The sequence below is a fragment of the Erinaceus europaeus genome, chromosome 15 (genome assembly GCF_950295315.1).
Source record: "Erinaceus europaeus chromosome 15, mEriEur2.1, whole genome shotgun sequence".
NCBI classification, from domain to species: domain Eukaryota; kingdom Metazoa; phylum Chordata; class Mammalia; order Eulipotyphla; family Erinaceidae; genus Erinaceus; species Erinaceus europaeus.
Window position 1 is genome coordinate 13254564 of NC_080176.1, and position 26521 is coordinate 13281084.

General features: G+C 40.6%; 1 protein-coding gene across 4 annotated transcripts in view; it reads left to right on the forward strand.

Moving 5' to 3' along the window:
* The window catches only part of SMG1 (SMG1 nonsense mediated mRNA decay associated PI3K related kinase), a 147705-nt gene that overhangs the window by 19814 nt on the left and 101370 nt on the right, over positions 1–26521 (forward strand). For 3 of the 4 annotated variants that reach the window (XM_060172891.1, XM_007516538.3, XM_060172889.1), the window contains exons 2-5: positions 21162–21325; positions 22615–22770; positions 23740–23876; positions 25542–25600. In XM_060172891.1, the coding sequence (XP_060028874.1) occupies positions 21162–21325; positions 22615–22770; positions 23740–23876; positions 25542–25600 (516 nt within the window). Of the gene's footprint in view, positions 1–15655; positions 15714–21161; positions 21326–22614; positions 22771–23739; positions 23877–25541; positions 25601–26521 lie in introns of all 4 variants that reach the window. The other variant, XM_060172890.1, reaches the window with a different exon arrangement.

The window sequence follows — 26521 nt, forward strand, 5'->3', positions numbered from 1 at the left end:
CCTTCTCCTTCTCCTTCTCCTTCTCCTTCTCCTTCTCCTTCTCCTTCTCCTTCTCCTTCTCCTTCTCCTTCTCCTTCTCCTTCTTCTCCTTCTCCTTCTTCTTCATTTATTTATTTATTTTTTACCAGAGTACTATTTAACTATTGTTTTTGGAGGTGGGGGTTCAACCTGGGACTTTGGAACCACAGGTATAAAAATCTCTTTGCATAACCATGTAGAATTTTTCTTGTAGTGACATTTTTGCTTTTCTGTTCATTCTGCTTCATTTTTTAAAATTGTTTATTATTGGATAGAGATGGAGAAATTGAGAGAGGAAGAGATAGAGAGGGAGAGAGACCGAGAGACACCTTGAGCCCAGCATTACCGCTTGTGAAGCTTTCCCTTTGCATGTGGGGACCAGGGTTTGAACCTGGAGCCTTGCACACTAATGTGTGAGCTTAACCAGGTGTGCCACCACCTAGCCTTAGTGTTTTCATTTAAAAAAATTTTTTTTTATTTGTTATTGGATAGAAACAAAGAGAAATTGAGAGGAGTGGAGGAGATAAAGAGGGAGAGAGACAGAGAGACCCCTGCAGCCCTGCTTGACCACTCCTGAAGTTTTCCTCCTGCAGGTGGGGACTAGGGGCTTGAACCTGCGTCCTTGTGTACTATAATGTGTGTGCTTAGCCATGTGGGCCACTGCCTGGCCCCAGTTCTGCTTCAGTTTGTATTAGCTGTTTGAATGTAATTTTCCTTTCAACTGAATTACTATTTTTTTAAAGGTTTTTGTTTTATTTATTTATTTATTTGAAAGATAGGAGAAGAGAGAGGAAGAACCAGACATCACTCTGGTACATGTGCTGCCGGGGATTGAACTCAGGAGCTCATGCTTGAGAGGCCAATGCTTTATCCACTGTGCCACCTCCCGGACCACTCAACTGAATTATTTTTTTTGGCCTTCATTATGTTGCTTTTTTGAGGTAGGGTTTATATATGAGTAGGTCTTAAGTTCAGTAAATTTTGACAAATGTACATGTTTGTGAAACCATAATACCAACGGAGATGTAGGTTACATAGTGACTTGAGTTAGATCAGATTTCTGCTGACTGTTGCACCAACAATTGCCAGGATAAACAAAACCCAGTAGAGTGTATAGGTAAATTTTTATCTAAATCCTATTTGTAGAAAGGAAATCTGAAAGGGGCTGGGTGGTGGTACATCCAGTTAAATGCACATAATACAAAGCACAAGGACCTGAGCAAGGGTCCAGGTTTGAGCCCCCTGAATCCCCCCCTGCAGGGTTGATGCTTCACAAGCAGTGAAATGGGTCTGCAGGTGTCTTTTTCTCTCCTTCTCTATCTCTTTCTCCCCTCTCAATTTCTCTCTGTCCTGTTTAATCAATAAAAATGGGGAAAATGGCTGCCAGGAGCAGTGAATTTGTAGTGCCAGCACCCAGCCCCAGCAATAACTCTGGGGGGGGAAGGAATTCTGAACATTATCTTATAGTTATCAGCATAATGGAATCTGTATCATGTTCAACAAAGTTCTGTTACTCCTTTTTGCTGTAAATATACTTGAGTTACATGCGGATCTGTGTGGAAACTGTTTCAAATGGTGGGTCCACACTGTTAATGCTTTAGGCATGTGAGTCCTGAAAGGAGAGCTTTTCTGTTTGGTTAAGTGGATTCCTATGAGTTATCCATAGGTATTTTTACCACTCAACTTTCTTCTGCGTTGCTTACTGTTGCTTGGTTGTTTTTCATGCTTTCCCCTTTCTAGGGCTTGTGCTTTCCTCATGTGACCTCTGCCCTCAGATCTGGTCTACTATGAAAGCTGATTTGTACATCTCTTGTTTTTTTTATTTTTTTATTTTTTAACCTCTAGAGCACTGTTCAGCTCTTGCTTATGGTGGTGCAGGTGATTGAACCTGGGACTTTGGAGCCTCAGGCATGAGAGTCTGTTTGCATAACCGTTATGCTATCTACCCTCCACACTGTACATCTCTTGTTAAGTAGTTTTAAATCCCTAAAGACTGAACCTGAGCCATTTTCTCTACTACTTGAGTTTCACTTATCCTATACCATTCAGCAGGCTCTTTTCTTTAATACTTTTTCATTTTATTGGATAGAGGCAGAAATTGAGAAGGAAAGGATAGAGGGGGTGAGGGAAAGAGAGATTCCTACAGCACTGCTGCAGTGCTAGTAAAGCTTTCCCCTACAGGTAGGTATGGGGTCTTGAACCCAGGTCCTTGCACATAGTAACATATGCATTTAACCAGGTGTACCACAACCCTGCCCCTCCAAGCTGTTTTCTGTTATGCCCTAGGTTCCTTGATGTGCCTAGACTGCTGTTCTGAGTACTTGACTTGGGTGCTTTCTTGAAGTCTCAGCTGTGCCATACTCTCAGAAGAAGCAGTCTTTTAACACTTTTTTTTTCTCTCTTCATGTTACTTAATTACTGTCAGATCATTTCATGAATATCTTCTCCAATGAAACATGAGTTTCTATGTAAATACATACATCTTGTATATTCATTTCACTTATGCATTTTTCCTACTAGTCTGTCTATGAACGGTATACATTATTTTCTCAACTAAATATATAAAAATGGAATTCTGAAAGTTTGCTTCTGTATTTTTTTTTAAAAATAGAAACAGAAATTGTGAGGGGAGGGGGAAATAGTGTGGGAGAGAGACAGAGAGATATCCGCAGACCTGCTCCACCAACTCATGAAGCTTTCTTCCTGCATGAGGGGATCAGGGGCTTGGGCCCAGATCCTTCCTTGCACACTGTAAGGTGTGCGCTTAACCAGGTGCGCCACTGCCTGACCCCCTCATCTTAGTTTTTTTTTAAAAAATAAGTTTATTTGTTTATTTATTTATGTTCCTTTTTTTGTTGCCCTTGTTTTTCATTGTTGTAGTTGTTGTTATTGCTGTCGTCGTTGTTAGATAGGACAGAGAGAAATGAAGAGAGGAGGGGAAGACTGGGGGAGAGAAAGACAGACACATGCAGACCTGCTTCACTGCCTGTGAAGCGACTCCCCTGCAGGTGGGGGGCCAGGGGCTCGAACTGGAATCCTTACACCCGTCCTTGTGCTTTGCGCACCTGCGCTTAACCGCTGCGCTACCGCCCGACTCCCTGCTTCTGTATTTAGAGTTAATACCAGTTTACAACACTATAGTGGGCATTTTGAGGGGAGCAGCCTGAGGTTAGTCTGAGGCAAAAAATTTAAACAAGCTGACTGGACAACTTCAAAGGGACAGTGTTCTCAAGGACTAAGACCACCAGATCTTTGACAGATTATGATTGTTTAAGAGTTGTAGTTTTTATTTGGCAGACCTGGGACCTCATACATGAATGATTTTACACTCCCAGGCTGCTTTTCCATTCAGGTAGACAGAGGGGGAAGAGACAGAGAAAAAAAAAGACAGAGGCATAGGAAAGATATCATAGCACCAGTGCTTTCCCCATTTGCAGGCTGGCAAAATTGCTCAAATTGTGTGCTGCTTTTAAGTGTGTGCAAGCCAGGTTTGAACCTGGCCCCCACCACATTAGAGGACACTTTGTTGCTGTGATCCTTTCTGCTTTAGTATAATTGCATTGGAAAATTTAGAAATTAAACCAGAGGGACTAGGCGGTGGCACACCTAGTTAAGTGCATATGTTACAGTGTGTAGGAAATGGGGTTCAAACCCCTGGCCCCCACTCACAGGGGGAAAGCTTCATGAGTGGTGAAACAGGACTGCAGGTGTCTTTATCTCTCCCTTCCCCCTCTCAGTTTCTCTCTTATCTCTATTCAATAATAAAATAAATAAATAAAAATATATTTTTAAGTATCCTTTTATTTTCTTTTTTAATTTTTTTAAATATTTATTTTACTTATTTATTCCCTTTTGTTGCCATTGTTTTTTTATTGTTGTAGTTATTATTGTTGTTGTTGTTGGATAGGACAGAGAGAAATGGAGAGAGGAGAGGAAGACAGAGAGGAGGAGAGAAAGATAGACACCTGCAGACCTGCTTCACTGCCTGTGAAGCGACTCCCCTGCAGGTGGGGAGCCGGGGTTCGAACCGGGATCCTTATGCCGGTCCTTGTGCTTTGCGCCACCTGCGCTTAACCCGCTGCGCTACAGCCCGACTCCCTAAAAATATTTTTTAAAAAGAAATTGAACCAGGGTATTTTAGATACATTGGTAAGTAAAGCTTATTCATTTTTGAGAATGTGTGATTTGAGTATTGATCTTTCACAAATATTTATTTTAGGAGGGACTGCTGTCAAAATAGTAGTGGACTAAGAATGGGAAGACAAGGTCTGTACTTGATACTGTCATTTTCCCTCTGGAGAGGTCATCTCAGGATTGGGTTGTGGGCTTTAAAGATAAAGTTTGGGAAATTAGTTTTAAAACTGAAAGTGCTATGCAAATGCTGCTTATGTTGCTATGTCTGGATCAGATGATAGTTTTTTTTTTTATTGTTGCAGTTATCGTTATTGTTGTCGTTGTTAGATAGGGCAGAGAGAAATGGAGAGAGGAGGGGAAGACAGAGGGGGAGAGAAAGATAAGACACCTGCAGACCTGCTTCACCGCCTGTGAAGGGACTCCCCTGCAGGTGGGGGGCCAGGGACTCGAACCGGGATCCTTAAGCCGGTCCTTGCGCTTTGCGCCACGTGCACTTAACCTGCTGCCTTACCGCCCGACTCCCCAGATGATAGTTTTAAAGAACTTCCCTCTTTTATAAACTTATAAAAGTATCTTCATTAGATAGAGACTGTCAAATCAAGAGGGAGGGAGATAGAGAAAGAGACAGAGAGATACTTGCAGCCCTGCCTCACCACTTCAAATCTTTCCCCTGCAGGTGGGGACCAGGACTCGAACCCTGGTCCCTGCACATTGTACATATACACTCAGTCACGTGGGTCACTGCCCAGCCCCAGAGCTTCCCTCTTGAGAGTCCAAAGCATGCCACCTCCTGGACCACATAACTTAAGTTTTTCGTAGGAGATATTTTATGTCAAATCTCCTAGAGTATACACATGAATGGAACCTCATATCATGGTTAAATTGCTGCTAGGTAGGACTGGGTAGGCGCATGTGTTACCATGTACAAGGACCCAGGTTCAGGCCCCCCAGTTTCCACCTGTGGGGGAAGCCTTATAAGCAGTAAAGCAGTGCTGCTAGTCTCTCTTTCTCTTGTCAAATAAAAAAGATATATATTTTAAATGCTGCTAGGCATGACCTATTGCACTTGTGATATGGCTTATTATTATTTTTTTTGTCTTTATTTTATTTATTGGATAGAGACAGCCAGAAATCTAGAGGGAAGAGGGTGATAGGAAGAGACAGAGAGACACCTGCAACATTGCTTTACCACTCGCAAAGCTTTCCTCCTGCAGGTGGGGACTGGGGGCTCAAACCTGGGCCCTTGAGCATTGTCATGTGGGTTCTCAACCAGGTGCGCCACCACCCAGTCCCTCACTTGTGATATTGTTTAATCTAGGTTTTTTTTTCTATTTTTTTATGTGAACTTTTTTTTTTTTTTTTTTCCCCTCCAGGGTTATTGCTGGGCTCGGTGCTTGCACCATGAATCCACCGCTCCTGGAGGCCATTTTTTCCCCCTTTTGTTGTAGCCTCGTTGTGGTTATTATTATTGCCCTTGTTGACGCTATTCGTTGTTGGATAGGACAGAGAGAAATGGAGAGAGGAGGGGAAGACAGAGAGGGGGAGAGAAAGACACCTGCAGACCTGCTTCACCGCCTGTGAAGCGACTCCCCTGCAGGTGGGGAGCCGGGGGCTCGAACTGGGATCCTTAAGCCGGTCCTTGCGCTTTGCGCCACATGCGCTTAACCCACTGCGCCACCGCCCGACCCCCGTGAACTTTTTTTTTATATTTATTTATTCCTTTTTGTTACCCTTGTTGTTTTATTGTTGTAGTTATTGTTGTTATTGATGTTGTCACTGCTGGATAGGACAGAGAGAAATGGAGAGAGGAGGAGAGAAAGATAAACACCTGCAGACCTGCTTCACTTCCTGTGGAGCGACTCCCCTGCAGGTGGGGAGCCAGGGGCTCAAACCGGGATCCTTACATCGGTCCTTGGGCTCTGCGCCACCTGCGCTTAACCCGCTGCGCTACTGCCTGACTCCCTCTATTTTCTTTTTTACCAGAGCACTGCTTGGCTTTGGTTTATGGTGATGCGGGGCCTTGAACCTGGGACTTAAGGGCCTCAGGCATAAGAGACTCTTTGCATAGCCATTATGCTGTCTCCCCTGCCCTGTGATAAATTTCTACCTGCAGGAGGAAAGCTTTGTGAGTGGTGAAGCGGTGCTGCAAGTGTCTTTCTCTTCTCTATCTCCTCTTTCCTCTTGATTTCTGGCTGTCTCTATCCAATAAATATAATTTAAAAAATAAAAAAGACTAAATATTAACAGCAGTCACTCCTGAGATTTTAGTTCTATTTTAAGTTACGATGTTATAAATTTGTTCAAAATGAGTAAGTACCAGTTCCTAAGGAACTTACTATCTAGAAACATTGGTTATTTTCTTGTAAGAGGGAATGATAAAAGTCTTTAATTTTAGACTTTTTTAAAAGTGTGATTAAAGTGTTTAATGCAAAATATAACAGGAGGAAAAGGGTTTGTGTAGATATTGTGGATTTATTAATTTATTAGTGAAACGGGAGAGAGAGAGAGAGAGAGAGAACACCAAAGCATCACTCTGACATACTGCTATGCCCAAGATCAAATTCAGTACTTCATGCGTGAGAGTCCAGTGCCTTGTTTATTATACAACCTCCCAGGTGGACATTGTGGCCAAGTGACTTAAATGATGGCTGTGAAGTGTTTTGTATTTTGAAAAGTATCCTTTTTGCCCAATTATTTTAATTAAGGGGAACTTGTCTTGAGATTTGTCTTTGAGGTCATTTTACTTATTTATGCTTAAATATTTTTAAAAAGTTATTTCTAGTTTACCTCTGGAAAAGGTGCTGATTTTTCATTTTTATTTATTTATTTTTAATTTTTTATATTTTATTTATTTATTCCCTTTTGTTGCCTTGTTGTTTTATTGTTGTAGTCATTGTTGGATAGGACAGAGAGAAATGGAGAGAGGAGGGGAAGACAGAGAGGAGGAGAGAAAGATAGACACCTGCAGACCTGCTTCACCGCCTGTGAAGCGACTCCCCTGCAGGTGGGGAGCCGGGGTTCGAACCGGGATCCTTATGCCGGTCCTTGTGCTTTGCGCCACCTGCGCTTAGCCCGCTGCACTACAGCCCAAGTCCCTTTTATTTATTTTTTAATGAAAGAGATACAGAAAGAGACCACAGCACTGCTCGGCTCTGGCATATGGTGGTGCTGGGGATTGGACCTGGGACCTTTGGTAATTCAGGCATGAAAGTCTTTTTGCAGAACCATTATATTATCTACTCCACTTCCCCCAAGTATATTTGTTTTTTAAGATGGTAGAAGTGTGTGTTCATGTGTGTAATTTGAAGTGTGGTGGTATGGAAGGAATTCAGTGCATTTATCATATTTGCTAATATTTTAAAGATGTTATGAGGTGCATGCTATAATCTTGCTCTTTTGATGCTCTAGATTTGTAGGGTACCTTTGTAGTAGTACCTGATCTGACATTATTAAAGATGTCTGTTGTGTAATTTTGCATTTTTAAAAATGTGTTAGGAGTGGTTTTTTTGCAGCCATTTTTTCCTATCAGTTTTACCTTTATAAAGTGGTGATCCTATTTGTTACACAGTATATTTTTAAGGTCCACAACATTTTTAGGGCTAATTTAAAAATGAAGATTAAAGTATGTGACTTTTTTTTTCTTTTTTATTTAATAGGACAGAGAGAATTTGAGAGGGGAGGGGGAAATAGACTCCTGCAGACCTGCTTTCCTGCTTCAGGTGAGGAGTGGGGGTTCGAACCAGGGCTCGAACCAGGTCCTTGCTTACTACTATGCACTTAACTGTGCCCGGCCCCCCAAATAGTGTAATTGTTGGACTAGTAGAGTGTGCATATTGCCATGTGTGAGGACCCTGGTTTGAACCTGGGGCCACCACATGGAAGTGCCTTCAGAGGGGGAAGTTTCCCAAGCAGTGGAGCAGCACTGTGGTGTCTTTCTCTTGTCTCTTACCCTGTTACTAGAAGAAAGGAAAGGGGGTGGAGGGAGAGGCTCCAGGACCTGTGAAGTCTTATAGGCTCTAAGCCCCAGGGCCCCAGCTATAGCCCTGGTGGCAAAAAAGGAAAAATGAAAAAGTAATTGTTACAGAATCTCACAAATACATCAGGCCATTGGGGTTGCATTTGAGTCCATAGCTTGAGGAACTTTATCAGATTTAACTGTACGGTAAGAACTTCCTTCACTCACTCATTCGCTCACTCACTCTCGCTCACTCCTTACATGTTCCTTGGTTATGGACTCCCAGTCTCATGTCTAAGATCCCCTTCCCCCACTTGATTGGATAGGACTGAGAAATTGAGAGTGGAGTGGGAAATAAAGGGAGAGAGAAAGCTAGACACCTGTAGACCTGCTTCACCGCTTGTGAATCGTCCCACTGTGGGTGGGGGTCGGGGCTTGAACCCAGTTCCTTGCATGGATCCTTGCACATAGTACTGTGGCGTGTGCACACACCCCTCAAGATTTTCTTTTGGGACTCTTTAAGTGTTTAACTTCTAGTGATCCTTCATCTTCTCTGTCCTGTATTTGGCGTTTATAACTGGAGAGCCTGCAGGGCTGGGGTGAAGAAGTGTGGCTTGTTTCTTTGTAAACTTTGAGCCTTTTTGTCCTTTCTCTGTTAGGGAGGTCATGGAGTAAGATACTTCCTTTCAATCTTGGCAATTTCCCAGGCTGAATGAGATGTTTCTAAATACTTGCTGACAAAAGGGGAAGATAAGCTATGCAAATGAGCAGGGCTTCTCTTTAGGGTTGTAAACTAGCCTGTTTGGTATGGAGAAAATTAGCCAAATTAATGTGCTGCCTTAGATTCAAGATTTTTTTAGCATGGATAAAGTTATAACTACCAGTATTCTGAATATCTTTAGTAAGGGGCTGGGTTATGGCACACCTGGTAGAGCACATATGTTGCAGTGCACAAGGAGCTGGGTTCAAGCCTGTGGTCCCCACTTGCAGGGGGGGAAGCTTTATGAGTGGTAAAGCAGTGCTGCAGGTATCTCTCTTTTAAAATATTTATTTATTTCCTTTTGTTGTTTTTTATTGTTGTAGTTATTGATGTTGTTATTGGATAGGACAGAGAGAAATGGAGTGAGGAGGGGAACACAGAGTGGGAGAGAAAGATAGACATCTGCAGACCTACTTCACCGCTTGTGAAGCAACTCCCCTATAGGTGTGGAGCCTGGGGCTTGAACTAGGATCCTTAAACCAGTCCTTGTGCTTTGTGCCACCTGCACTTAACCCACTGTGCAGCTTACCCGACTCCCGGTATCTCTTAAAAATTTATTTATTTGTTTGCTTGTTTATTAGAGACAGCAATTGAGGGGGTGAGGAGATAGGGAGAGAGACAGCTACAGCTCTGCTTTACCACTCATGAAGATTCACCTAGTAGGTGGGCACCACAGGCTTGAACCTTGGTTTTTGTGTACTGTAATGTGAGTGCTTAACCAGGTGCACTACCACCTGGCCCCTGCTGCAGCTATCTCTTTCTCACCCTCTCTTTCCCTCTCCACTCTATCTAGAAATTATATAAGTAGAATACTAAAATATCATGAGTAAGACAAGAATTTATGCCAGATGAGGTACAGAAACTCAAAATACTAAATACTTGAAATAAGTTAGTATATTTTATGTCTCTGAACCATTGATTTTATTTTCATTTTAGTGTTTCATGTTATCTCTGAGGTCAGTGAATAAATATTGAGCAGCAATATTGAAGACCACCAAAATGGGTAGACGTGGAAATATAAAATCAGGTTTCTTGGGGTATCAGTTAGATGCTTTATAGTTCTTTGAGTTTTGAAAAATGTATATTTGTTATTTTTTTAAAAGATTTATGAGAAAGATAGAAGAGAAAGAACTAGACATTACTCTGGTACATGTACTGTTGAGGTTTGAACTCAGGACCTCCTGCTTGAGAGTCCAGTGCTTTATCCATTGCACCACCTCTCAGACCACAATATATTTGTCATTCATGACCACAGTCAAGCTGTAGTAGAATAGTTAACTCACCCCCCCAGATTTTCTTAGCTCCTTTGTAATCTACATATTCCATCCTTAGTAAACCCTTTTTTCTCCCAGTAATTTTTATCTTTTCAAAAACATAAGAGTTTTAAAAACTAATGAAATTCATCTTTTTTACAAACCAGTTTTACTATATTACGTTCAGTGTTGTACAACCACCATCACATTATAGTACATACTTACTAGTGTGAATTGGTGTGGCATACACACTTTGAGTACTGTAGTACTTTACCTTCAGTGACACTTCCTAGGCCTCCAGATTTGTGTTTTTTAAGTTTTATTTTTGCTATACTGTGGAGAAGATACAGTATAGGAATGAGAATTTAAGGTGGGTGATATTTATTAGAAAAAGATCTGATGACAGTGATACATTGGATAAAATGGGGATTCTAGGAGGAAAGGAGCCAGTTGTGATTGAGGAATTTCAGGACATTGAGTCCATTTTTCAAACAATTGAGTATTTAGGTCTAGACCTCAGAGTGGGTATTTCTTTTTACTAGAGAACTGCTCGACTCTGGCTTAGGCTGTTGCAGTGGGTGCTTGAACCTGGGACTTTGGAACCTCCAGTATGGAAGTATTTGCATAACCTTTATGCTATCTCCCCCACAACAGAGTGGGTATGTATGGCGGGGGGGGGGGGAAGCTCTAGATTTGGCAGTCACTGGCATAAAAATAACTTGTTGCTGAAGCTTCCTTCAATGTGGTGGGAGCTGGGCTTAATTCATGGCAAAGTAGCATGCCATCAAAGTGAGCCATTTTACTGACCCTATGTGTTGAGAGAGAACACAATGAGATGATTAGAGGGTCCAAAGGTAAGACTTTCAAAACCTAAAAAGGGGCCAGGCTGTGGCGTACCTGGCTAAGCGCACATTTTACAGTGTGCAAGGGTCCAGGTTCAAGCCCCTGGTTCCTGCCTGCAGGGGGAAAAGCTTCACGAGTGGTAAAGCAGGCCTGCAGGTGTCTCTATCTGTCTCCCTCTCTATCTCCCCCCCTCTCAATTTTCCTCTATCCCTATCCAATAAATAAACAAAAAATACAAACCAAAAACAAACAAACAAACAAAAAAATTCTAAAGTGGCCTGGCATTGGAAATTGATCCTAATGACAAAGCTCCTGAGAAAATAGAATCAGAAACAAATACAGATATCAACACCCAACAAACTAAAGGAAGGAAAGAATTTGATTGCTTGAATTCTTAGGTTGTGAGCATAGAGGAATGGTATTTTAAAATTTTAAAGAGGTGTTCAGTCTTTGTGTACCCCCTCACCACCATAAACTAGAGCTGATCAGTGTTCTGTTAAGGAAAAGAGAAGAAAAAAGAAAACATCAGATGAGGCCTGGAATATATCTTGTATTTAGCAACCTGGAGGTCATATTTGCCAAAAGTGATAAAGAAGTCTTGAATGAGAAGACAGAGAAGGGGAAAGAAAGACATCTGCAGACCTGCTTCGCCGCTCGTGAAGCAACCACTCTGCTGGTGGGGAGCCGGGGGCTTGAACCAGGATCCTTACTGATCCTTGTGCTTTTACTCCATGTGTGCTTAACGCACTGCGCTACCACCAGACCCCCATCTCTACCTCTTTTCACAAGCAATGCAACTTTACCTCAATTATTTACCTTTAACTCATTGTAAGATAGTAACTAGTCAGACAGTGTTAAATATCTGTGATATAATATATGTACTGTAGCATAGTGACTATAGTTAATAGTGTATCTGAAATTTGCTAAGAGGATCTTAAACATTTTCATTGCAGGAAAAAAATTGTAGCTATGTATGATGATAGATGATAACTAGACTTACTGTGGTAATTTCCCAGTGCATACAAATCTGGATTGTTACATTGCATACCTGAAATCAATATAATCTTATCAGTTATATATACCTAAAGATAATGTATATGAACTTCTGGTAAGTAGTCTCTCTGTTGAAGAAGTTTCATCTAATGGAATCCCCAACACTGCTAGAATGACTGGTACTTCTTCTGAAGCAGGAATCTATAAGGTCATATACTAGCAGTGTTGGGGGAAGAAAGCAAATGTAGAACGTTTGAAAGCTGTTTAGGCTAGGGAAAGAAACACGGGTAGTAGTATTGACACAGTTGCTGTCCGATGGGACTTAACTACATACAGTCTTTTCACTGAAAACTGTAGAAATGGAGCCAAGGATTGCATGTAGTCCTCTCAAGAGTTACCAGGTTTGTTAGTAGAGGATGTTTGAGGTTCCTTGGAAGGGAAATAAATTATGTATGTTAGAGATGCTTATTTAAAAAATACAAATTTTAGGGCTGGGGAAGACAACAATGATTATGCAAAAAACTTTGTGCCTGATGCCCTGAGATCCCAGGTTCAATCCCCAGTACCAGCATTTGTCAAAGCAAAGCAGTGTTCTGGTTAAAAGAAAACAGGCTTAGTGGTCCGGGCAATGGTGCAGTGGATAAAGCATTGGACTCTCAAGCGTGAGGTCCTGAGTTCAGTCCTTGGCAGCACATGTACCAGACTGATGTCTGGCTCTTTCTCTCTCCTCGTGTTTCTCATTAATAAATAAATAAATAAATAAATAAATAAATAAATAAATAAATGGCTTAGATTACATTTGGTGATTTAAAATACAGACGGAGAGTTAAAAGGAGCGTGGAATCTGCAAAACCTCACTTAATTCTCACATCCACTGCAAGGTCGGGTTCTCTGGATTATTTTTAGGTTGGATAGTTTACCAGAAAGATTTACAGAACTGATTTTTAATGTATATATTTTTTACTATGTATTTGATAGGCCAGACACAAATTGAGAGCAGGAGATAGAAAGGGAGAGAGACACGTGCTGGTGGGGACTGAGGGCTTGAACCTGGGTCCTTGTGCACTGTAGCATGTATGCTCTATCAGGTGCACCACTGCCCAGCACACACAAACTCATTGAAAAGTGTTGTATCCACCCTCCCCATCCTCAAGTTCTCTCTGTCCTAATAAAAATTAGAAGAAAAAAAAAAGGCCACCAGGAGCAGTGGAAAGCTGTTGTATAAAGAGATAAGAATCTTTCCAAGAGTGAAGGCATATAGGACAGAGTTCAGGAAACTTCCATATGTGGGGCAGTTGCATTTCCCTGGTACTCGGTGTTTGATAATATACAAAGAATTTTCCCAGTCATGAAACTTGGCTCAGCCTTAGAATCCAGAGTTTTTATTGGAATTTCAGGAATACCTGTTCACCCGACTGAGGTAGACTGGAGTATGTATCTTGATTCATTTGTTCCCACCGCAGGTCACATTGTTATATTTTCTGATGTCATGAAAACCTCCAGGTGACAAGAACACTTATTTTAGGCACTGTATTCCATATAACTTATAGATATCTTTCCAGAATCTGAAGGTAAAGGCAAAATCTTTTGGGGGCAAAATAAAAGTCTTACCATCTTACAAAAATAGCTAAGTATATTTTCATATTGTGAGCTTTCAGGGGCTATTTTGTTGAATTTGTTTAATGATTAAAAATTGTTAAACAAGTAATTAAGGTTTGGTGTTATAGCTTCATAATACTTAAGTAGTTAAGGAAGTTTCATTAAGAAGTAACATAGTATTTCAGCATTTTAAGTTTTTTGTTTACCAGTTCAGCTATGGTTTATGGTGGTGTAGGGGATTAAATCTAGGACTTAGGAGCTTCAGGCATGAAAGTCTTCTGCATAACCATTATGCTGTCTACTCCCCATAAGTATAACTTTATAACATAGCATGATGATTCAGTTATATTTTGTTAAATTTTGACTCTCCTATGGAAAGAATTTTGCGACCCTGAGCCTCCCAAATGATTTTATTTTATTATTATTTTTTTTTTGCCACAGACCCATATTTTAGAGTAGTGATTCTGATAAGAAGTGATATACTTAAGTCAAGGGTATGTGTAGTTTCACCATTTCTCTCATCTCTCATGAAAACAGTCCTGAATTCAGGTAAGAAACATCACAAGCAATAATTTTGAATTTATTCCTAAAAAGGTAAATAATTGTTAGTATGACAACCTCAAAGCATATCATACTACTCCTTTGTGCTAGTAGCACTGTCTTTGAATATAATTACTGAAAGAATAAAGGCACCCCGACCCCATCTGCTTCACTGCAGTCTTATTTCTTGTTTCTTGTCCATTACAAATGAGGCCTTTCTGTGAGAGCCAAGTCCCTTAATAAGCCCAGTTAGGAGCATCTTGGAGCAATATGATATATTGCTCATTTCAGTGGCACCACTAGGTGTTTGCATCAAGTCATTTTGGGGTGCATTATGGAAATGTTTCATAATAGGGAATTCCCTAATTTTATGTTTCCAGACTAGCTCTTATTATATTTTTATTTATCTTAAAATACATATTTTTATTTTAATGAAAAGACAGAAGAGAGGTAAGCTAGAGTAAGACACAGGCATAAAAGTAGGAAAGCCAGAGCACTGCTGAGCTCTGGCTTGTAGTGGTGTAGGGAATTGAACCTATAGCCAGTCTTTTTGTATAACCATTATTCTATCACTTCTGCCCTTTCTTTTTTTTTAATATTTTAAAATAATTTATTTTCACTTTTGTTACCCTTGTTTTTTATTGTTGTAGTTATTGTTGTCGTCGTCCTTGGATAGGACAGGGAAATGGAGAGAGGAGGGGAAAACAGGAGGAGAGAAAGATAGACACCTGCAGACCTGCTTCACCACCTGTGAAGTGACTCCCTTGCAGGTGGGGAACTAGGGGCTTAAACCAGGATCTTTGTGCCATGTGCGCTTAACCCGCTGCGCTACCTACCGCCTGACTCCCACTCCTGCCCTTTCTAAAAGCTTTGGATTGCTCTATATAATGCTTGTAAGAACTGAACCATAGGGAGTCAGGCGGTAGCACAGTGGGTTAAGCGCACGTGGCGCGAAGTGCAAGGACTGGCCTAAGGATCCCGGTTTGAGCCACAGCTCCCCACTTGGCAGGTTGTCACTTCACAGACGGTGAAGCAGGTCTACAGGTGTCTTATCTTTCTCTCCCCCTTTCTGTCTTCCCCTCCTCTCTCCATTTCTCTTTGCCTAACAACGGCAACATCAATAACAACAATAACTGCAACAAAGGAAAATAAATTAAAAAAAACCTGAACCACAAGACCATATTTAGCCAAGACATAACATCCCCTAGCTCGTGATGGATTTGTTTATATGAGGTCTGAGGATTTGAATCATTCAAATGAACGACCTGTTGTATACATTTTCTACATATTGAGCATAGGTGTGGTTACTATATTTGCATGTGATTTGTATGTTAGAGTTAACATTGCAATTATCTTAAATATGTATGTTTCCACCATAAGCCCCTCTCCCCTGTAAACCAGAGTGACTGTCCACCTGATTTTTTGTTTCCACACACGAGATACCCTATGTTCCGTAGTTCAACTAAAAGCACATAACCCATGAATGATATTTGCTTTGTGTTTGAACAACAAATGTTTTAACCCACTGTCTTCACTAATATTGCAACTACTGTCTTACAGATTGACTTGATGCAAAACATCACAAAGACTCCATAATATACAGTATGCGATTTTTGAGGTATGAGCTTTAGAAACTTACCTCTCATGTGGCATGTACGTCAGGCTTTAACTTCATTTTAATCATTTTGGGAAAAGTTATACATTTCTTTTTCTTTCTCTCTTTTTTTGTCCCTCCATAGTATTTTTTTTTTGTTAATAATTTTTTAAAATTTATAAAATGGAAACATTGACAAGCCCACAGGATAAGAGGGGGTACATTTCCACACATTGCCCATCCCTAGAGCTCCATATCCGGTCCCCTCCCTTGATAGCTTCCCTATTCTTTATCCCTCTGGGAGTATGGACCCAGGATCATTGTGGGGTGCAAAAGGTGGAAGGTCTGGCTTCTGTAACTGCTTCTCCACTGAACATGGATGTTGCCAGGTCGGTCCATATTCCCAGTCTGTCTCTTTCTCTAGTGGGGCAAGGATCTGGGGAGGGGGGGCTCCAAGACACATGGTGGGATGTCTGCCCAAGAAAGTCAAGTCAGCATCAAGGTATCATCTGGAACCTGGTGGCTGAAAAAGAGTAAAGATATAATGCAGAGCAAATTGTTGACTAATCATGAACCTAAAGGCATGAATATTGCAGATGAAGATTGGGGTCTCTGTTTTGGAGAAAGTTAGTAGGTCTGTTTTAGTTATTTCCAGAGGGCCCATGACTTCACTAGTTTTTGCCTGAGCCCGACATCTAATTTGCTGGTGAACCCAGGTTATTGTCTGGGAGATGGTGTCATAGTTGGAAATCTCCATAGTATTTTTAAGAGTATTAAAGGGGCTTTGGAGGTATTTTTGGATCCCTGTTAGGATTCTTAGTCTTTTTTTTTTTTTTTTTCAATAATTTAGTTTTTATTGTATTTATTTATTTTGGGTAGAGGTAGAAAGGAGTTGAAAGGGAAGGGAGAGATAGCACAACTTCACTACTTGTGAAGCTTCCCCCAGCAGGGAAGTAGCCAGGGGCCTGAAATGGGGGTCCTTGCACATTGTAACATGTGTGTTATATTGGACCCACCACTACCTGGATCCCTGGGTTCCTAGTCATTTTTTTTAAATTAATGTTTTTTCATTTATTCACTTTTATTGCCCTTGTTCTTTTATTGTAGTTATTACTGATGTCATTGTTAGATAGGACAGACAGAAATGGAGAGAGGAGGGGAAGACGGGTAGAGAAAGATAGACACCTGCAGACCTGCTTCACAACCTGTGAAGCTGCTCCCCTGCAGGTGGGAAGCCAGTGGCTCGAACCAGGATCCTTATGCCGGTCCATGGCGCTTTGCACCACCTGCGCTTAACCCGCTATGTTACCACCGACTCCCGGTTCCTAGTATTAACAGATACATTATCTCATACCACTAAATTGAGACTGTAATTCTAGTTGATAGCTTTTTTTATCCCTTATAACTAGCTTAACACTTGAACCTGCCCCATGGAGTTTAAATCTGCATTGTCTATTTGTGCTTTTGATTGCCTCATGTAAGAGTTAATTTCTGTTCTTTAACAGTTTTCTATTTATTGGCCTGAGATGATCTTTATGTGTTACTATCCTGATGTTAACTTTATTTACTTATTTATTTTGAGACCTAAGCAGGCTGGATTTTATAAAAATAGAAATTTTATACAGGTATTGAACCACTTTGTACTTTTGGATTCAGAATACCTTTAATTTGGATTTTGCCTGGAAATGATTTTAAAGTATTAAAAGTACTTGGCAACTTAGACTTTTTAAAGACATTTCTGAGTTGGTGGTTCTACTCTAGTGAATGTTTAGGTCATACTTTGGAAAAATCAAATTCTGATATTTTTTTGGTGTTCATAACTCATGGTATTTAAAACTAATGTTTCTATTAAACTGGGAAATAGTTCCAGGCCTAAAATAAAATCCTTCCCAGTTTAAAAAAAAATGTTGCTAATGTAGCTTTTTTCTTTTTTTCTTTTACAAGTAAAAGTGCAGAGAAGGGGAAATATCACAGCACTGCTCCTCCACCTCATGGAGCTTCCCCTGTGTAGGTGCTCCCATGGGGCTTGATGATGGGTCCTGGTACATGGTAAAGTGCGGGCACCCACCCAGTGAGCCATCTCAGGACTCCCTAGATTGCTTTCTTCTTTCCTTTGCAGAATACTTTCCAGCTGTGGTTTATGGTGGTGATAGGAACTGAACCTGATGGATGCCTGGGAGTCTCAGACATGAAAGTCTTACATTGCCATTATACTATCTCCCCAATTCCTAGACTGATTATTTGTGTTTTTAAACACTGTTTATTTAGGATAGATAGAGAAATTGAGAAGGGAGGGAGAGATAGGGAGGGAGAGAGACAGACACTTGGCAGCACTGCCTCACTACTTCAGAAGCTTCTCCCCTGCAGGTGAGGACTAGGGGCTTGAACCTGGGTCCTTGTGAACTATAATGTCTGTGTGCTCAATTAGGTGCACCATCACCTACCTCCTAGATTGCTGTTTTATAAAAGGACTCAAGACCACCTGCTATAGCAAATAGAAAACCTAATGGCAATTATATACACATAAACCTCTTACATTATTTGTCTGTTAGATTGGAAGCCATGTGTTTATGGTCACAATAACTGAGTGTACCCTGTAACTTGGGAATACCATTCCTTTCTTCCTCCTCTCCTCCCTTCCCTCCCCGTCTTTCTCCCTCTTCCTCCCTCTCCCCTCCCTTTTTCTTCCACCCCCTTTCCTCTCTTTTCCTTATCTGTCCGTCTGTCTATCTACCTTATTTACTAATGAGAAAGGTTGGAGGAGAGAAAGAACCAGACATCACTGGTACATGCACTGCTGAGGACTGAACTCAGGACCTCATGCTTGAGAGCCCAATGCTTTAGCCACTGTGCCACCTTCCATACCTCTCTTTCCTTTTAAATATTTGTTAGAGGGAGAGAGAGAATCACTCTGTCATATGTGATGCTGAGGATCAAACTCAGAACTTTATGCCTGAAGGCCCAACATTTTATCCAAGGCACCACCTCTCGGCTACAAGCCAGGTGTTACTTAAGAGTCCATTACTTATTTAAACCTCACAACAAATGTTTTGTTTGTTTTGCCTCCAGGGTTGTTGCTGGGGCTTGGTGCCTGCACTAGGAATCCACTGTTCCTGGAGGCCATCTCTCCCCTTCTGTTGCCCTTGTTTACCTTTGTTATTATTAATATGTTGATATTGCTGCTGCTGTTTGTTGGATGGAGAGAAATCAAAAGAGGAGGGGAAGACAGAGAGGGGGAGAGAAAGACACCTGCAGACCTGCTTCACCGCTTGTAAAGCAACACCACCCCCCCCTCCCCACCCACACACACAGGTGGGGAACCAGGGGCTTGAACCGGGATCCTTACTATGGTCCATGCATGTGTGCTTAACCTGCTGTGCTACCGCCCAGACTCCCAAATGTGCTTCTAGATAAGTATTATCTCTATTTTACTCAAGACAGTTGAGGCTTGGAAATGAAATAAATACTGTGTACTAAATCACACTGTTTGGGTGCTGGAGTTGGAGTCTGAGCCCATATCTTTCAGAATCTGTATTCTCTGCTATGTTGTATTTATTTCTGTCACCAGAACATTTATATTTAATTCTTGATAGTAAGAGTAATAGAAGTGATATATAAGCATAATGAAAGCAGGAAATCCAGATACTTAAAACATTTGTAGACTTAACTTGTCTTGATAGTTTTTATTTTAATCATTCACTGGCTAACAGTTTACTTTTTCAGGTTGTGTTGGTTGCTATACAAACAGAATAAAGACATATTAGAAAAGCTCATAGATCTTTTAAGATTTTCCTTCCAGAAATTTCTGGTATATTTTAATTTATCATAGGCTGAAAACATTTTATCTTTTTTAGACTTATGGGGAATGCTTTCACATTAGTTAAAAAAATTTTTTTAGTGCTCTTTAGTGTTGAATGTATTTACATACGTGAAGACCTACTATATTTTATATGATGGAGGAACTGAGCTCTATTAATTTTGCCTAGTAACTTCTGAGCATTTGAAGAAGATGCTATTATAGAATCTTAGTCTATTGATATGCTGAGGTTGCAGATTTTTATCATGTTTCAGATCAAAAATCTCTAGGAATAAATTAGACTTGTGCCACTTTTATGTATCGAAATTTAATCAACCTCTTGTCAGCATTCTATATTAATAGTGGTTGCAGTAAGTCAGCACAAGATGTTTGAACCTATGCAGTTTCATGCTTAGTGTTTTTGTGGGTGGGAGAATGAAAGGATGATAATTCTTTAAGTAAAATACTTCTATACATACATATACAAACTGCCATCTTTGTACATGGTAGAAAGAGGGAGTAATAGGTTAGTTCCTGTGCTTGGCAGTATCCTTTTCTAGCTAATTATGGGTTCAGAAGATGCTTTTAGCAAGCATTATAAAAGCAATATTCTCCCTGAAAGGTTGTTCCTCTCAGAAGAAATACCAGTAGGAGGTGAAGGTTTTTGGGGTGGGGTGGGTGGGGTTGTGGTTGTGGTATATAATTACATATACACATAGAATAGATAGTGTTGTCTTATTTCATGATGTTTTTTATGTATAATGGTTGGAAGAATAAGATTATGAGAAACACCCTCATTTTTCTATGTCACTGACGAGGACTTTGAGGCACAGAGCTAGCTTACCCTTAAACAAGGACACTAATTTTACTCTAGAACTGTATTACTTGTTAGTAATATTGAAGTATCGGGTTATTGTAGATATTTTAATTTTTAATAGCTTATGGGCTGCAATCTTCAAGTTCAGCTTTATTGGACCTTTAATTTTCTTTATTTTAAAAGTAACAGGCATTCTTTATAGTTTAAGACTCTTGAGTGGTCTCCAACACTACAATACATTAAAAAAAGTGTCATTTTCAAATAAAATAAAATGTCATTTTCTAAGTAACGTGTTCTTAAATACTTTTGAGCCTGCTTCAAATATTCTATAATTAGTTTTCCCAACAAATAACTAAGTGATAAATTTAGATGAGAGAGAATGCCACTTAACTATGTGGTAGTGCTTTAAAAACAGTTTAGCACCACACTTTCCTTGTCCTGTCTGATAAATTGCCAGTTTTTTTTTTTAGGGGGTACTAGAGCCCTGCTCAGCTCTGGCATATGGTGCTGTGGGGAATTGAACCTGGGACTTTGGAGCCTCAGTCATGAGAGTCTGTTTGCATAACCATTATGCTATCTACCCATGCCCACCAGCGCTTCTTATTTTTATAATTGGAAGACTTTTCCTCTTTTAGAATTTTGGAAGATTAGGCTTCACAAATCATGTGAAGAGATTCCTGGATCAGGGTAACCAACTGTCCCAATTCAATTTGCTTAACACTAGGAAAGTTTGTGGAATGTCAGTGAGTCAGTGCAATTTGGTCTTGAGCAAAGCAGGATGAGTTGGCCACAAAGATAGGACCTAACCTATTGAAATGCTTGTTTAAAATTCTAATGTCATTTTCTTTTCTCTTTGCAGAACTGATAGTGTATCAGCCGACGCAGATAATTTAAAATATTCTTCATCCAGAGATAGAGGTGTGTCTTCCTCTTATGGACTGCAGCCTTCAAATTCAGCTGTGGTGTCCCGGCAAAGACACGATGATACCAGAGTCCACACTGACATACAGAATGACGAAAAGGGTATATGTATTTCCTTATTGTTAGAAGGATGCTGTTTGCTTAATTTACTTACTCTGCCCCCTCCTCTGTCTTTCTCTCCCTTCTCTTTTGATGTGTTTAAAATGCAAGTATTTTATGTAGTACTGTGTATTGTCAGAGACAGACAGAAAGGGACAGATGGAGACACCACAGCACCGAAGCTTCCCGCAGTGCTGTAACAGTCCCAAGTGGTGTACACAGGTTCACATGGCGGGACAGATGCACTCAGTTTCTTCCTCCCCATCACCCCCAATTTTATCACTGACACTGAAGTCAGTCTTACCTAATTTTCTTCTAGACTAACGCAGTCTTTCAAATCTTATGTATAGTTTAGATTTTATTTTCCTCTTTTCATTTGAACATAACAGAATGAAGTAAAAAATATTTCAAGTGGACAGCACAAGGAAAGAGCAGGGGAGGGGCCGGGTGGTGGCACTTGGTTGAGCACAAATGTTGCAGTGCGCAAGGACCTGGGCTCGAGCCCCCGGCCCCCACCTACATGGGGAAAGCTTCACGAGTGGTGAAGCAGTGTTGCAAGTGTCTCTCTGTCTCCCTCTATCCCCCCCCCCCCCCATTTTTGGCTGTCTCTATCCAATAAGCATATAAAGATTTAAAAAAAAAACACAAGGGAAGCAAAGGTTGGTTGAAGTGCACACTGGAGATTCTGGTCCACCAGAAATGAGTGAAAGAGTTTCTATTATAATATAAATAGGGAGTCTGGCAGTAGCGCAGCGTGTTAAGCGCACGTGGCACGAAGCACAAGGACTGATGTAAGGATCCTGGTTTGAGCCCCCGGCTCCCCACCTGAAGGGAAGTCGCTTCACAAGCGGTGAAGCAGGTCTGCAGGTGTCCATCTTTCTCTCCCCATCTGTCTTCCCTTCCTCTCTCCATTTCTCTCTGTCCTAACAAGGACGACATCAGTAACAATAACAACAATAAAAAACAAGGGGAACAAAAGGGAAAATAAAGAAAATAAAATAAATAGTGTAAATAATGGTTATGCAAGGAGACTCTCATGCCCGAGGCTCCAAAGTCCCAGGTTCCAAACCACCCCCCCACCCCCCTCCCACCACCAGCCAGAGCTGAGCAGTGCTCTTCTTGGTGGGGAAAAAATGTGAATAGCTGGGGGGACAAGTTTGGCAGTTTATCCAACAAATCTTAATGCCTGAGACATCAGAGGTCTCAGGTTCATTCCTAATGCTACCATAAACCAGCACCAAACAGTATTCTGGTAAAACTAACAAACAGAATAATATAAATGTTGTTTTTAGGTGGCTACAGTGTCAATGGAGGATCTGGGGAAAATACTTATGGTCGGAAGTCGTTGGGGCAAGAGCTGAGGGTTAACAATGTGACCAGCCCTGAGTTCACCAGTGTTCAGCATGGCAGTCGTGCGTTAGCCATCAAAGACATGAGGAAATCACAGGGTAAATCTGGGCAAATTGGGGACCAATCATAAATGCCTTCAACTGATTCATTTCTTATGCCTTGGATATATTGAGTTGTTGGTTTGTTTACTCTGAATTGAAAAACATAGAATTGTTAAAATTTTGCACTTCTTTTTCTTTGAATTGTTTCTTGCAAGAAATTTCTACAAGAAGAGTAAATACTTATAAAGGAGAATTCTCGGGGCTGGGTTGTGGCACACCTGGTTGAATGCACATTATTATTTATTTATTTAGCCTCCAGGGTTATGGATGGGGCTTGGTGCCAGCACCACGAATCCACTGCTCCTGATGGCCATTTTTTCTATTTTATTGGATAGAGACAGATAGAAATTGAGAGAGATGGGGAGAAAGCGAGGGAGAAAGACACTTGGAGACCTGCTTTGTTGTTTGTGAAGCATACCCCCTGCAGGTGTGGAGCCTGGAGCTCGAACCCAGATCCTTGTACTTAGTAGTGTATACACTTAACCAGGTGTGCCATTGCCTGGCCCCCTTTACTCATTATTTTTAAAATAGGTTTTTACTATTACTTCTTTAACATTGGTTTACAAAACTTAAGATTGAGGACTGTGTGTGTGTGTGTGTGTGTGTGTGTGTGTGTGTTTTCTTGGACCTGCTCTGTGCCAGCAGTCAGTCTACTGGGAATTGGTTTGTAGTGATTAATAGTGTGTGAGATATGCTTTCATTGAACTTTTCTTTTTTAGCATACTATCATTTTGATGTATTTAAAATATTTGTTCTAAGGCTGGGGAGGTAAGATAAGGCCAATTTGAAAATTTTTCTTGCTTGAGGCATCAGAGGTCTCAGATTCAACCCCCAGGATCACCACAAGCACAAGCTGAGTAGTGCTGTGGTGTATTACTATTGCTGCTACTGCTACTACTAATTAAAATGAAGTATTTGGTTATACTTACCTATACTCAGTAGACAACAGAATGTTTCTATTCGCAGAGAGATCGATGTCTTACTCTGATGAGTCTCGACTGTCGAATCTTCTTCGGAGGATTACCCGGGAAGACGACAGAGACCGAAGACTGGCTACTGTAAAGCAGTTGAAAGAATTTATTCAGCAACCAGAGAACAAACTGGTGAGTATAATGTTTTTGGAAATCTTGTAATATTTTATTTCCATAATAAACTAGGTAATGATACCTGTAGTGCTTTAAGATGAGGGATGGTTTGCTTTTTTTAAAAATATTTATTTATTCCCTTTTGCTGCCTTAGTTGTTTCATTGTTGTCATCGTTGTTGTATAGGACAGAGAGAAATGGAGACAGGAGGGGAAGACAGAGAGAGGGAGAGAAAGACATACATCAGCAGACCTGCTTCACCACCTCTGAAGCGACTCCCCTGTAGGTGGTGAGCCAGGGGCTCGAACCGGGATCTTTATGCAGGTCCTTGCACTTTGCGCCATGTGCGCTTAACCCGCTGTGCTACCACCTGACTCCTGAAAGGTTTGCTTCCAAGGAAAAATAATAATTCATTAGTCCAGGTTAGTGTGGCTTGTAATAGGATAATCTAGAACTTCATGCTCTAAATGTGTACTTTATTTACCAATATTTAGTCCATATTGATATCTTTTTTTTTCACTTGTCACATTGGTACCTTTTAGTTAAGTGCTTTTAACTTTTTAAAAAAATATTTATTTCCTTTTGTTGCCCTTGTTGTTTTATTGTTGTAGTCATTATTGATGTCGCTGTTGTTGGATAGGACAGAGAAAAATAGGGAGAAGAGGGGGAGATGGGGAGGGGGAGACAGACACCTGCAGACCTGTTTCACCACTTGTGAAGCGACCCCTGCAGGGGGGGAGCTGGGGGCTTGAACTGGGATCCTTACACCATCCTTGCACTTGGCGCCACGTGTGCTTAACCCACTGCGCTACCGCCCGACTCCCTAAAGTACTTTTAACTTTAACGAGACAGAATATCTGTTATCCACATGTGAAATTGGGAGAAGGGGAACTTTTTGTTTACACATGTTCGACGTGGTCAGGGTAAATAAATGAACAACAAAGGTGCTGGAGCAGTTACAGTTTTCTCTCAACCCTGAATAATTCTATTACTAAATCAAGGACTTGATAATGGGTCAGGAGAAAATAAAAATGGTAAAATGAATCAAATACCATTTTATTTAAAACACTACCCCAATTTTATTATGAAAATTTTCAAATATGCAGCATAGTGAAAGAATGATCACCATATCTAAGTTGTCATTAATATTTTATTGTAATGCTTTGTCACTTCACCTATCTTTCCATCTATCCTTTCCCTATCTTCTTTTTCTTTAACTTCTATGTCAGAGAAATGAAGTAAACTCTGGGTTTTATTCATTAATGACCATTGCTGATTATTTCCTATATATTAATACTTTTCATATCCTGAGAGGATATGAAATAATGAGAATAAGGTGCCCCCAATTATAATTTGGATGGAAGACCTGAAAAAAGAGGGGAGTTGGGCGGTAGCGCAGCTGGTTAAGCACAGGTGGTGCAAAGCGCAAGGACCGGTTCGAGCCCCCTGCTCCCCACCTGCAGGGAAGTCGCTTCACAGGTGGTGGAGAAGGTCTGCAGGTGTCTGTTGTGCCCCCCCCCTTCCCCTTCTCTCTCTGTCCTGTCCAACAATGATGACATCAGCAACAACAATAACTACAACAATAAAACAAGGGCAACAAAAGGGAATAAGTAAATATTTTAAAAAACACAATGTTAAAAGTGTAAGAATTGAACTTTTTATAAATGTCTTTTTTTTTTTTAAGGTACTAGTTAAACAATTGGATAATATCTTGGCTGCTGTACATGATGTGCTTAATGAAAGGTAAGTAGCTAATAGTGGTTATAAAATTTAAAATTCCTGGAAATGCAGTTTGAGAAATTATTAAAAATATCGAAGAAGGTAAGTCCATTAGGTTTATTTATTTTTTAATTTTTTATATTTATTTATTTTTTCTCTTGTTGCCCTTGTTTAACATTGTTTTGGTTATTGATGTCGTTGTTGGATAGGATAGAGAAAAATGGTGAGAGATGGGAAAGACGGGGAGAGAAAGATAGACACCTGCAGACCTGCTTCACTACCTGTGAAGCGACTCCCCTGCAGGTGGGGAGCTGGGGACTTGAACTGGGATTCATATGCCAGTCCTTGCACTTTGTGCCACGTATGCTTAACCTGCTCGCTGCACTACCGCCCAACTCCCAACTTTATTTTTAATGTTTTTTAAACTATTATATATAAATAAATATACTCTATTCTAGTCATTGTGTTGGGTGACAGAACTACAGTGCTCTCTTTTTCACCAGAACACTGATCAGTTCTGGTTTATGGTGGTGCCAGGATTAAACCTGGGACTTTGAGCCTCAGGCATGAGAGTCTCTTTGCATAACCATTACACTATCTACCCCCCTACCATCATATTATCTACCCCTGCCCAGCTTTATTATGAACATTATTTCATGTTTCACTAAATAGTCATAATTTTTATCTGTTATAAGGTATTAGTACCTTGCCATTGAGAACAAATGGAAGCCACTCGAAAAGGGAATACCATTCTTTTGTCAATGTAACTGAACAATTGAGTGTTGACTTGTAGAATGAGTAAACTTTCAGTGTAGACATGAATGAATGATTAACTTTTGTAAACTAGTTTTGAGACTGCAAGAAAAGAGGTGAAAGGGAGCTTCCTTCTTTGGGCAACATTGGATTCAATCAAAACATCTGTTATATGTGATTCCCCAAAGGTGT